At 47.5% G+C, this 14,949-nt stretch overlaps 1 protein-coding gene across 3 annotated transcripts in view; it reads right to left on the bottom strand.

The window, feature by feature from the left end:
• ACADVL (acyl-CoA dehydrogenase very long chain) overlaps positions 1–14,949 on the bottom strand; it is a 193,033-nt gene that overhangs the window by 152,944 nt on the left and 25,140 nt on the right. For all 3 annotated transcript variants that reach the window (XM_063930648.1, XM_063930649.1, XM_063930650.1), the window contains exons 6-8: positions 9,869–10,003; positions 6,864–7,008; positions 2,554–2,683 (exon numbers count right to left, since the gene is read on the bottom strand). In XM_063930648.1, the coding sequence (XP_063786718.1) occupies positions 2,554–2,683; positions 6,864–7,008; positions 9,869–10,003 (410 nt within the window). The remainder of the gene's footprint in view (positions 1–2,553; positions 2,684–6,863; positions 7,009–9,868; positions 10,004–14,949) is intronic.

The following is a 14,949-nucleotide window of genomic DNA, read 5'->3' as shown; positions in this document are numbered from 1 at the left end:
ACACCTGTATCCCTAACATCGTACCTGTATCCCTAATATCACACCTATCCCTAATACCACACCTGTATCCCTAATACCGCACCTGTATCCCTAATACCGCACCTGTATCCCTAATACCGCACCTGTATCCCTAATACCGCACCTGTATCCCTAATACCGCACCTGTATCCCTAATACCGCACCTGTATCCCTAATACCACACCTGTATCCCTAACATCGCACCTGTATCCCTAACATCGCACCTGTATCCCTAATACCACACCTGTATCCCTAATACCACACCTGTATCCCTAATATCACACCTGTATCCCTAATATCACACCTGTATCCCTAATACCACACCTGTATCCCTAACATCGCACCTGTATCCCTAACATCGCACCTGTATCCCTAATACCACACCTGTATCCCTAATATCACACCTGTATCCCTAATATCCCTAATACCGCACCTGTATCACTAATATCGCACCTGTAGCCCTAATATCGCACCTGTATCACTAATATCCCTAATACCGCACCTGTATCACTAATATCGCACCTGTAGCCCTAATATCGCACCTGTATCACTAATATCCCTAATATCACACCTGTATCCCTAATATCCCTAATACCGCACCTGTATCACTAATATCCCACCTGTATCCCTAATATCCCACCTGTATCCCTAATACCACACCTGTATCCCTAATACCGCACCTGTATCCCTAATACCACACCTGAATCCTAGCACCTGTATCCCCAATACCACACCTGTATCCTAATACCGCACCTGTATCCTAATACCGCACCTGTATCCTAATACCGCACCTGTATCCTAATACCGCACCTGTATCCTAATACCGCACCTGTATCCCTAATATCACACCTGTATCCCTAATATCACACCTGTATCCCTAATATCACACCTGTATCCCTAATATCGCACCTGTATCCCTAATACCACACCTGTATTCCTAATACCGCACCTGTATTCCTAATACCGCACCTGTATCCCTAATATAGCACCTGTATCCCTAATCTCCCACCTGTATCCCTAATATCACACCTGTATCCCTAATACCACACCTGTATCCCTAATACCACACCTGTATCCCTAATACCGCACCTGTATCCCTAACATCGCACCTGTATCCCTAATACCGCACCTGTATCCCTAATACCGCACCTGTATCCCTAATACCGCACCTGTATCCCTAATACCGCACCTGTATCCTAATATCGCACCTGTATCCCTAACATCACACCTGTATCCCTAATACCGCACCTGTATCCCTAATACCACACCTGTATCCCTAATACCACACCTGTATCCTAATATCACACCTGTATCCCTAATATCCCACCTGTATCCCTAATATCACACCTGTATCCCTAATACCACACCTGTATTCCTAATACCGCACCTGTATCCTAATACCACACCTGTATCCCTAATATCACACCTGTATCCCTAATACCACACCTGTATCCCTAATACCGCACCTGTATCCCTAATATCGCACCTGTAGCCCTAATACCGCACCTGTATCCCTAATATCACACCTGTATCCCTAATATCACACCTGTATCCCTAATACCACACCTGTATCCCTAATACCGCACCTGTATCCCTAATATCCCACCTGTATCCCTAATACCACACCTGTATCCCTAATACCGCACCTGTATCCCTAATATCCCACCTGTATCCCTAATACCGCACCTGTATCCCTAATACCGCACCTGTATCCCTAATATCACACCTGTATCCTAATACCGCACCTGTATCCCTAATACCGCACCTGTATCCCTAATATCACACCTGTATCCCTAATATCGCACCTGTATCCCTAATACCGCACCTGTATCCCTAATACTGCACCTGTATCCCTAATATCACACCTGTATCCTAATACCGCACCTGTATCCCTAATACCGCACCTGTATCCCTAATATCACACCTGTATCCCTAATATCACACCTGTATCCCTAATATCCCTAATATCGCACCTGTATCCCTAATATCACACCTGTATCCCTAATACCGCACCTGTATCCCTAACATCGCACCTGTATCCCTAATATCACACCTGTATCCCTAATATCACACCTGTATCCCTAATATCACACCTGTATCCCTAATATCGCACCTGTATCCCTAATACCGCACCTGTATCCCTAATACTACACCTGTATCCTAATACCGCACCTGTATCCCTAATACCGCACCTGTATCCCTAATACCACACCTGTATCCCTAATATCACACCTGTATCCCTAATACCACACCTGTATCCCTAATACCACACCTGTATCCCTAATATCGCACCTGTATTCCTAATACCACACCTGTATCCCTAATACCACACCTGTATCCCTAATATCGCACCTGTATTCCTAATACCACACCTGTATCCCTAATACCACACCTGTATCCCTAATATCACACCTGTATTCCTAATATCACACCTGTATCCCTAATACCACACCTGTATCCCTAATATCACACCTGTATCCCTAATACCACTATCCATGCTACAGGTAAGTGTGCCGCACTATGGCAGGAGCTCACCTGATCCACAGCTTGCCGCCCGTCAGACTGTAATACTGGCCACAGGGGCTCCGCTGCGCTCTACATCTTATGGACGCCGCGTCAGACCCACTGGACGGCTCGGTCAGACAGAAAGCGGCGATCGTTTCACCTGGATTAGTGGGTAAGAAACACAATTACACCCTCATTAGTTATACTGGACACAAAGCATTATACCATCATAAGAACCCTATAGAGGGGTCACGTCTACTGTACACCCTCACCTCATACCTCTAACCTTACAGTACCTCACATCATCTATTCCCCTCACCTCATATCCCTCTAACCTTACAGTACCTCACATCATCTATTCCCCTCTCACCTCATATCCCTCTAACCTTACAGTACCTCACATATCCTATTCCCCTCTCACCTCATACCTCTAACCTTACAGTACCACACATATCCTATTCCCCTCTCACCTCATACCTCTAACCTTACAGTACCTCACATATCCTATTCCCCTCTAACCTTACAGTACCTCACATCATCTATTCCCCTCTCACCTCATACCTCTAACCTTACAGTACCTCACATCATCTATTCCCCTCTCACCTCATACCCCTCTAACCTTACAGTACCTCACATATCCTATTCCCCTCTCACCTCATACCTCTAACCTTACAGTACCTCACATCATCTATTCCCCTCACCTCATATCCCTCTAACCTTACAGTACCTCACATATCCTATTCCCCTCTCACCTCATATCCCTCTAACCTTACAGTACCTCACATCATCTATTCCCCTCTCACCTCATACCTCTAACCTTACAGTACCTCACATCTCCTAATCCCCTCTCACCTCATACCTCTAACCTTACAGTACCTCACATCATCTATTCCCCTCTCACCTCATATCCCTCTAACCTTACAGTACCTCACATATCCTATTCCCCTCTCACCTCATACCTTTAACCTTACAGTACCTCACATCATCTATTCCCCTCTCACCTCATACCTCTAACCTTACAGTACCTCACATCTCCTAATCCCCTCTCACCTCATACCTCTAACCTTACAGTACCTCACATATCCTATTCCACACTCACCTCATATCCCTCTAACCTTACAGTACCTCACATCATCTATTCCCCTCTCACCTCATACCACCAACCTTACAGTACCTCACATCTCCTATTCCCCTCTCACCTCATACCTCTAACCTTACAGTACCTCACATAATCTATTCCTCTCTCACCTCATATCCCTCTAACCTTACAGTACCTCACATATCCTATTCCCCTCTCACCTCATACCTCTAACCTTACAGTACCTCACATCATCTATTCCTCTCTCACCTCATATCCCTCTAACCTTACAGTACCTCACATCTCCTATTCCCCTCTCACCTCATATCCCTCTAACATTACAGTACCTCACATATCCTATTCCCCACTCACCTCATCCCTTATACTGCTATCCTGGCCGTGCCTCACATCATCTATTCCCCTCTCACTTCAGCCTCATCCCTCATACTGCTATCCTGGCCGTGCCTCACGTCATCTATTCCCCACTCACCTCAGCCTCATCCCTCATACTGCTATCCTGGCCGTGCCTCACATCATCTATTCCCCTCTCACTTCAGCCTCATCCCTCATACTGCTATCCTGGCCGTGCCTCACGTCATCTATTCCCCACTCACCTCAGCCTCATCCCTCATACTGCTATCCTGGCCGTGCCTCACGTCATATATTTCCCTCTCACCTCAGCCTCATCCCTTATACTGCTATCCTGGCCGTGCCTCACCTCATCTATTTCCCTCTCACCTCAGCCTCATCCCTTATACTGCTCTCCTAGCCGTGCCTCACATCATCTATTCCCCACTCACCTCAGCCTCATCCCTCATACTGCTATCCTGGCCGTGCCTCACATCATCTATTCCCCACTCACCTCAGCCTCATCCCTCATACTGCTATCCTGGACGTGCCTCACATCATCTATTCCCCACTCACCTCAGCCTCATCCCTCATACTGCTATCCTGGACGTGCCTCACATTATCTATTCCCCTCTCACCTCAGCCTCATCCCTCATACTGCTATCCTGCCCGTGCCTCACATCATCTATTACCCTCTCACCTCAGCCCCATCCTGCTATCCTGGCCGTGCCTCACATCATATATTCCCCTCTCACATCAGCCTCATCCCTCATACTGCTATCCTGGCCGTGCCTCACATCATCTATTCCCCACTCACCTCATCCCTCATACTGCTATCCTGGCCGTGCCTCACGTCATGTATTCCCCACTCACCTCAGCCTCATCCCTCATACTGCTATCCTGGCCGTGCCTCACATCATCTATTCCCCTCTCACCTCAGCCTCATCCCTTATACTGCTATCCTGGCCGTGCCTCACATCATATATTCCCCTCTCACCTCATCCCTCATACTGCTGTCCTGGCCGTGCCTCACATCATCTATTCCCCTCTCACCTCAGCCTCATCCCTCATACTGCTATCCTGGCCGTGCCTCACTTCATCTACTCCCCTCTCGCCTCAGCCTCATCCCTTATACTGTTATCCTGGCCGTGCCTCACATCATTTATTCCCCTCTCACCTCATCCCTTATACTGCTATCCTGGCTGTGCCTCACCTCATCTATTTCCCTCTCACCTCAGCCTCATCCCTCATACTTCTATCCTGGCCGTGCCTCACATCATCTATTCCCCTCTCACCTCATCCCTTATATACTGCTATCCTGGCCGTGCCTCACATCATCTATTCCCCTCTCACCTCAGCCTCATTCCATATACTGCTATCCTGGCCGTGCCTCACATCATCTATTCCCCACTCACCTCAGCCTCATCCCTCATACTGCTATCCTGGCCGTGCCTCACATCATCTATTCCCCTCTCACCTCAGCCTCATCCCATATACTGTTATCCTGGCCGTGCCTCACCTCATCTATTCCCCTCTCACCTCAGCCTCATCCCTCATACTGCTATCCTGGCCGTGCCTCACATCATCTATTCCCCTCTCACCTCAGCATCATCCCTTATACTGCTATCCTGGCCGTGCCTCACATCATCTATTCCCCTCTCACCTCAGCCTCATCCCATATACTGCTATCCTGGCCGTGCCTCACATCATCTATTCCCCACTCACCTCAGCCTCATCCCTCATACTGCTATCCTGGACGTGCCTCACATCATCTATTCCCCACTCACCTCAGCCTCATTCCTCATACTGCTATCCTGGCCGTGCCTCACATCATCTATTCCCCTCTCACCTCATCCCATATACTGCTATCCTGGACGTGCCTCACCTCATCTATTCCCCTCTCACCTCAGCCTTATCCCTTATACTGCTATCCTGGCCGTGCCTCACATCATATATCCCCCTCTCACCTCAGCCTCATCCCTTATACTGCTATCCTGGCCGTGCCTCACATCATCTATTCCCCTTTCACCTCAGCCTCATCCCTCATACTGCTATCCTGGCCGTGCCTCACCTCATCTATTCCCCTCTCACCTCAGCCTCTTCCCTTATACTGCTATCCTGGCCGTGCCTCACATCATCTATTCCCCTCTCACCTCAGCCTCATACTGCTATCCTGGCCGTGCCTCACATCATCTATTCCCGACTCACCTCAGTCACATCCCTCATACTGCTATCCTGGCCGTGCCTCACATCATCTATTCCCCTCTCACCTCAGCCTCATCCCATATACTGTTATCCTGGCCGTGCCTCACATCATCTATTCACCTCTCACCTCAGCCTCATACTGCTATCCTGGCCGTGCCTCACATCATCTATTCCCCTCTCACCTCAGCCTTATCCCTTATACTGCTATCCTGGCCGTGCCTCACATCATATATTCCCCTCTCACCTCAGCCTCATCCCTTATACTGCTATCCTGGCCGTGCCTCACATCATCTATTCCCCTTTCACCTCAGCCTCATCCCTCATACTGCTATCCTGGCCGTGCCTCACCTCATCTATTCCCCTCTCACCTCAGCCTCTTCCCTTATACTGCTATCCTGGCCGTGCCTCACATCATCTATTCCCCTCTCACCTCAGCCTCATACTGCTATCCTGGCCGTGCCTCACATCATCTATTCCCCTCTCACCTCAGCCTCATCCCTTATACTGCTATCCTGGCCGTGCCTCACATCATATATTCCCCTCTCACCTCATCCCTCATACTGCTATCCTGGCCGTGCCTCACATCATCTATTCCCCTCTCACCTCATCCCTCATACTGCTATCCTGGCCGTGCCTCACATCATCTCACCTCTGCCTCATCCCTTATACTCTCCTAGCCGTGCCTCATGTCTCTTATTTCTCCTCATACCTGAGGCAAGTCGAGGTAAGTATTTCTTCTTCTGTGCCTCTGTGCCATATAGAAGGATTCCTTTAAATCCAATGGACTGATGAGCCCCCAGCGTGATCCCCACTCCCAGATCATGGAGACCTACGATCTCCACCAGCCGCGCGTACTGCGGGGAACAACGGGGGATTAGTCACCGGCAGAACACAGAATATATACACATATACACACACACATATACACACACATATATATATTATATATATCCTGCTCCCTATATATACACCCTGCTCCCTATATCCGCACGCCGTGACCTGTGTGCCTCTGGCTTATATACTGTATACCCTGCTCCCTATATCCGTACGCAGTGACCTGTGTGCCTCTGGGATATATATACCTTGCTCCCTATATCCGTATGTGGGTGACCTGTGTGCCTCTGGGATATATATACCCTGCTCCCTATATCCGTACGCCGTGACCTGTGTGCCTCTGGGATATATATATACCCTGCTCCCTATATCCGTACGCCGTGACCTGTGCGCCTCTGGGATATATATACCTTGCTCCCTATATCCGTATGTGGGTGACCTGTGCGCCTCTGGGATATATATACCCTGCTCCCTATATCCGTACGCCGTGACCTGTGTGCCTCTGGGATATATATACCCTGCTCCCTATATCCGTACGCCGTGACCTGTGTGCCTCTGGGATATATATACCCTGCTCCCTTTATCCGTACACCGTGACCTGTGCGCCTCTGGGTTATACTGTAGGTCACCTACAGGGACGTGCAGTGACGTAAATCGCTAGTACCAGAGCCAGAGTTACACACAGTGGGTGGGATTCAAATGATATATCACGCCCAATTTCCATTCTAAAATGATCTCCATTATTGCGCATATTGCGCCCATAGTAATGAGGTTTAGCTGTGTAAAGGGTTGGGTGCCTCGCTACTCCGGGGGTAGCGAGCTGAAATAATGATACCATGCCCCTAAGGGCAGAAACAGAACGGGTGTGGAAAGGGGTGAAAAGAATTGAATCCCACCCTATATATGAGCTCAAGGGTGCAGCGGTATATACATGTGGGCATTATACACAGGTGCAGCAGTATATACATGTGGGCATTATACACAGGTGCAGCGGTATATACATGTGGGCATTATACACAGGTGCAGCGGTGTATACATGTGGGCATTATACACAGGTGCAGCGGTATATACATGTGGGCATTATACACAGGTGCAGCGGTATATACATGTGGGCATTATACACAGGTGCAGCGGTATATACATGTGGGCATTATACACAGGGGCAGCGGTATATACACGTGGGCATTATACACAGGTGCAGCAGTATATACACGTGGGCATTATACACAGGTGCAGCAGTATATACATGTGGGCATTATACACAGGTGCAGCAGTATATACATGTGGGCATTATACACAGGTGCAGCGGTATATACACGTGGGCATTATACACAGGTGAAGCGGCATATACATGTGGGCATTATACACAGGTGCAGCAGTATATACATGTGGGCATTATACACAGGTGCAGCGGTATATACATGTGGGCATTATACACAGGTGAAGCGGCATATACATGTGGGCATTATACACAGGTGCAGCAGTATATACATGTGGGCATTATACACAGGAGCAGCGGTATATACATGTGGGCATTATACAGAGGTGCATCGGTATATACATGTGGGCATTATACACAGGTGCAGCAGTATATACATGTGTGCATTATACACAGGTGCGTCACCTATCATAGACTTTTTACTCCAGAGTTCTCACTATAAAAATATTTTTACAATAATACATAGAAGATATTTCTAATATAATGTTTGTATTTTTAATATTTTTTTTTATAGTTAAAACTCTGCAGTATGGTGGAGTATGACAGGAAAGACTCTGCCTCACCCCACCGGGCGTCACTGGTCACCTATCATGATCTGTGTTCCCTGTGTTTCCCTACTCCCTATATCCGTAACGGGGGTGACCTGTGCTCCGCTGGGTTATAGGTCACGTACCATGAGCCCTATATATCAGTATAGGGGTGACCTGTGCTCCGCTGGGTTATAGGTCACGTACCATGAGCCCTATATATCAGTATGGGGGTGACCTGTGCTCCGCTGGGTTATAGGTCACGTACCATGAGCCCTATATATCAGTATGGGGGTGACCTGTGCTCCGCTGGGTTATAGGTCACGTACCATGAGCCCTATATATCAGTATGGGGGTGACCTGTGCTCTGCTGGGTTATAGGTCACGTACCATGAGCCCTATATATCAGTATGGGGGTGACCTGTGCTCCGCTGGGTTATAGGTCACGTACCATGAGCCCTATATATCAGTATGGGGGTGACCTGTGCTCCGCTGGGTTATAGGTCACGTACCATGAGCCCTATATATCAGTATGGGGGTGACCTGTGCTCCGCTGGGTTATAGGTCACGTACCATGAGCCCTATATATCAGTATGGGGGTGACCCGTGTGCCTCTGGGTTACAGGTCATACATTTACGTGCTCTATATGTTTTCGTCAAAACTTTTGCTATATTTTACTATTTTTGTGATATTTTGTATCGGAAGCATTTTATGTCATTTATTACTAATTAATAAAATTCTAATGTACTTTTAAACGTATTGCGCTAAGCGACGCTTGGTAACTTTGTCACGCTACATTCTATGGCAGATAGATTACAGTGAGTGGAAAGAAGTGAGGGGAAGCTGAAGGCCACCCAGCCAGACTTTGGTACTGGGAAGTCCTATCTGGTGCACTGGACACCATTCCTGCCTCACAGTACCCCATCTGTGTGGAGTTTGTATGTTATCTGTGTCTGCGTGCGTCTCCCACGTGTGCTCAGATACCCACCAACAGTCCAAAAACTGAACGAGCCTCTAAGAGAAATGAACCCTACTGCATGTGTGTCATGTGGTATGGAATACAGCGGATGGTACGCCGTTACAGAGAAAGCCTCCAGTGACCCGCCAGATACAGTACGGAACCCCATCATTACCTGGGTGTTACTCAGCCCCATCCCACCCAGTTCTGATGGGATCTGCAAACCAAACGCCCCAAGCTCTTTGAGTCCAGACATAGACTTGTCATCCACCCGCTGTAGGTCATCATTCAGGGTAGGGTCGTTCACCTCCTGGACGCAGAAATAAAAGATAATACCTGGGAAATTGTACCATACACTCATCTCTCCATGTAAGGAAAACAAAATACTACATTCTAAGAAGCAAATAAGTATCATTCAGTTTCTAAGGTCCGGTCATTCCTCCTTTTTCATTAAACCAATATATCTTCTACATGTACCTGACTTTCCCACCTGTCCTCCAAGTTCTCAATTCTTTCCATCTCCACATCCACTAATATCCCATACCTTCTCAACTTTCCCCTCTCCACATCATCTAATGTCCCATACCTTCCCAAATTTCCCCTCTCCACATCATCTATTGTCCCATACCTTCCCAACTTTCCCCTCTCCACATCATCTATTGTCCCATACCTTCCCAACTTTCCCCTCTCCACATCATCTAATGTCCCATACCTTCCCAACTTTCCCTCTCCACATCATCTATTGTCCCATACCTTCCCAACTTTCCCCTCTCCACATCATCTATTGTCCCATACCTTCCCAACTTTCCCCTCTCCACATCATCTATTGTCCCATACCTTCCCAACTTTCCCCTCTCCACATCATCTATTGTCCCATACCATCCCAACTTTCCCCTCTCCACATCATCTAATATCCCATACTTTCCCCTCTCCACATCATCTAATATCCCATACCTTCCCAACTTTCCCCTCTCCACATCATCTATTGTCCCATACCTTCCCAACTTTCCCCTCTCCACATCATCTATTGTCCCATACCTTCCCAACTTTCCCCCTCCACATCATCTATTGTCCCATACCATCCCAACTTTCCCCTCTCCACATCCACTAATATCCCATACCTTCTCAACTTTCCCCTCTCCACATCATCTAATGTCCCATACCTTCCCAACTTTCCCCTCTCCACATCATCTAATGTCCCATACCTTCCCAACTTTCCCCTCTCCACATCATCTAATATCCCATATTTTCCCCTCTCCACATCATCTAATATCCCATACCTTCCCAACTTTCCCCTCTCCACATCATCTATTGTCCCATACCTTCCCAACTTTCCCCTCTTCATATCATCTAATATCCCATACCTTCCCAACTTTCCCTTCTCCACATCATCTAATATACCATACCTTCCCAACTTTCCCCTCTCCACATCATCTAATGTCCCATACCTTCCCAACTTTCCCCTCTCCACGTCCTCTATTGTCCCATACCTTCCCAACTTTCCCCTCTCCACATCATCTAATGTCCCATACCTTTCCAACTTTCCCCCTCTACATCATCTAATGTCCCATACCTTTCCAACTTTCCCCTCTCCACATCATCTAATGTCCCATACCTTCCCAACTTTCCCCTCTCCACATCATCTATTGTCCCATACCTTCCCAACTTTCCCTTCTCCACATCATCTATTGTCCCATACCTTCCCAACTTTCCCCTCTCCGCATCTATTGTCCCATACCTTCCCAACTTTACCCTCTCCACATCATCTAATGTCCCATACCTTCCCAACTTTCCCCTCTTCACATCATCTAATATCCCAACTTTCCCCTCTCCACATCATCTAATATCCCATACCTTCCCAACTTTCCCCTCTCCACATCATCTATTGTCCCATACCTTCCCAACTTTCCCCTCTCCACATCATCTAATGTCCCATACCTTCCCAACTTTCCCCTCTTCACATCATCTAATATCCCAACTTTCCCCTCTCCACATCATCTAATATCCCATACCTTCCCAACTTTCCCCTCTCCACATCATCTATTGTCCCATACCTTCCCAACTTTCCCCTCTTCACATCATCTAATATCCCAACTTTCCCCTCTCCACATCATCTAATATCCCATACCTTCCCAACTTTCCCCTCTCCACATCATCTATTCTCCCATACCTTCCCAACTTTCCCCTCTCCACATCATCTAATGTCCCATACCTTCCCAACTTTCCCCTCTCCACATCATTTAATGTCCCATACCTTCCCAACTTTCCCCTCTCCACATCATCTATTGTCCCATACCTTCCCAACTTTCCCCTATCCACATCTAATGTCCCATACCTTCCCAACTTTCCATCTTCCCCTCACCACATCCTCTTATATACCATACCTTCCCAACTTTCCCCTCTCCACATCATCTAATGTCCCATACATTCCCAACTTTCCATCTTCCCCTCACCACGTCCTCTTATATACCATACCTTCCCAACTTTCCCCTCTCCACATCATCTATTGTCCCATACCTTCCCAACTTTCCCCTCTCCACATCATCTAATGTCCCATACCTTCCCAACTTTCCCCTCTCCACATCATCTAATGTCCTATACCTTCCCAACTTTCCCCCTCCACATCATCTATTGTCCCATACCTTCCCAACTTTCCCCTCTCCACGTCCTCTATTGTCCCATACCTTCCCAACTTTCCCCTCTCCACATCATCTATTGTCCCATACCTTCCCAACTTTCCCCTCTCCACATCATCTAATGTCCCATACCTTCCCAACTTTCTCCCTCCACATCATCTAATATCCCATACCTTCCCAACTTTCCACTCTCCACATCTAATGTCCCATACCTTCCCAACTTTCCCCTCTCCACACCATCTAATGTCCCATACCTTCCCAACTTTCCCCTCTCCACACCATCTATAGTCCCATACATTCCCAACTTTCCCCTCTCCACATCATCTATTGTCCCATACCTTCCCAACTTTCCCCTCTCCACATCATCTAATATTCCATACCTTCCCAACTTTCCCATCTCCACATCATCTAATGTCCCATACCTTCCCAACTTTCCCCTCTCCACATCATCTATTGTCCCATACCTTCCCAACTTTCCCCTCTCCACATCATCTAATGTCCCATACCTTCCCAACTTTCCCCTCTCCACATCATCTAATATCCCATACCTTCTCAACTTTCCCATCTCCACATCATCTAATGTCCCATACCTTCCCAACTTTCCCCTCTCCACATCATTTATTGTCCCATACCTTCCCAACTTTCCCCTCTCCACATCATCTAATGTCCCATACCTTCCCAACTTTCCCTCTCCACATCATCTATTGTCCCATACCTTCCCAACTTTCCCCTTTCCACATCATCTATTGTCCCATACCTTCCCAACTTTCCCCTCTCCACATCATCTAATATCCCATACCGTCCCAACTTTCCCCTCTCCACATCATCTAATGTCCCATACCTTCCCAACTTTCCCCTCTCCACATCATCTAATATCCCATACCTTCCCAACTCTCCCCTCTCCACATCATCTAATGTCCCATACCTTCCCAACTCTCCCCTCTCCACATCATCTAATGTCCAATACCTTCCCAACTTTCCATCTTCCCTCACCACGTCCTCTTATATACCATACCTTCCCAACTTTCCCCTCTCCACATCATCTAATGTCCCATACCTTCCCAACTTTCCCTCTCCACATCATCTAATATCCCATACCTTCCCAACTTTCCCCTCTCCACATCATCTAATGTCCCATACCTTCCCAACTTTCTCCCTCCACATCATCTAATGTCCCATACCTTCCCAACTTTCCCCTATCCACATCTAATGTGCCATACCTTCTCAACTTTCCATCTTCCCCTCACCACGTCATCTAATGTCCCATACCTTCCCAACTTTCTCCCTCCACATCAGATAATATCCCATACCTTCCCAACTTTCCACTCTCCACATCTAATGTCCCATACCTTCCCAACTTTCCCCTCTCCACATCATCTATTGTCCCATACCTTCCCAACTTTCCCCTCTCCACATCATCTAATGTCCCATACATTCCCAACTTTCCATCTTCCGCTCACCACGTCCTCTTATATACCATACCTTCCCAACTTCCCCTCTCCACATCATCTAATGTCCCATACCTTCCCAACTTTCCCTCTCCACATTATCTAATGTCCCATACCTTCCCAACTTTCCCCTCTCCACATCATCTAATATCCCATACCTTCCCAACTCTCCCCTCTCCACATCATCTAATGTCCCATACCTTCCCAACTCTCCCCTCTCCACATCATCTAATGTCCAATACCTTCCCAACTTTCCATCTTCCCTCACCACGTCCTCTTATATACCATACCTTCCCAACTTTCCCCTCTCCACATCATCTATTGTCCCATACCTTCCCAACTTTCCCTTCTCCACATCATCTATTGTCCCATACCTTCCCAACTTTCCCCTCTCCGCATCTATTGTCCCATACCTTCCCAACTTTACCCTCTCCACATCATCTAATGTCCCATACCTTCCCAACTTTCCCCTCTTCACATCATCTAATATCCCAACTTTCCCCTCTCCACATCATCTAATATCCCATACCTTCCCAACTTTCCCCTCTCCACATCATCTATTGTCCCATACCTTCCCAACTTTCCCCTCTCCACATCATCTAATGTCCCATACCTTCCCAACTTTCCCCTCTTCACATCATCTAATATCCCAACTTTCCCCTCTCCACATCATCTAATATCCCATACCTTCCCAACTTTCCCCTCTCCACATCATCTATTGTCCCATACCTTCCCAACTTTCCCCTCTTCACATCATCTAATATCCCAACTTTCCCCTCTCCACATCATCTAATATCCCATACCTTCCCAACTTTCCCCTCTCCACATCATCTATTCTCCCATACCTTCCCAACTTTCCCCTCTCCACATCATCTAATGTCCCATACCTTCCCAACTTTCCCCTCTCCACATCATTTAATGTCCCATACCTTCCCAACTTTCCCCTCTCCACATCATCTATTGTCCCATACCTTCCCAACTTTCCCCTATCCACATCTAATGTCCCATACCTTCCCAACTTTCCATCTTCCCCTCACCACATCCTCTTATATACCATACCTTCCCAACTTTCCCCTCTCCACATCATCTAATGTCCCATACATTCCCAACTTTCCATCTTCCCCTCACCACGTCCTCTTATATACCATACCTTCCCAACTTTCCCCTCTCCA

Source organism: Pseudophryne corroboree, chromosome 6 (assembly GCF_028390025.1).
Source record: "Pseudophryne corroboree isolate aPseCor3 chromosome 6, aPseCor3.hap2, whole genome shotgun sequence".
NCBI classification, from domain to species: domain Eukaryota; kingdom Metazoa; phylum Chordata; class Amphibia; order Anura; family Myobatrachidae; genus Pseudophryne; species Pseudophryne corroboree.
Note: the sequence above shows the minus strand (reverse complement) of the source record. Positions and strands in the feature narration are given on the sequence as shown.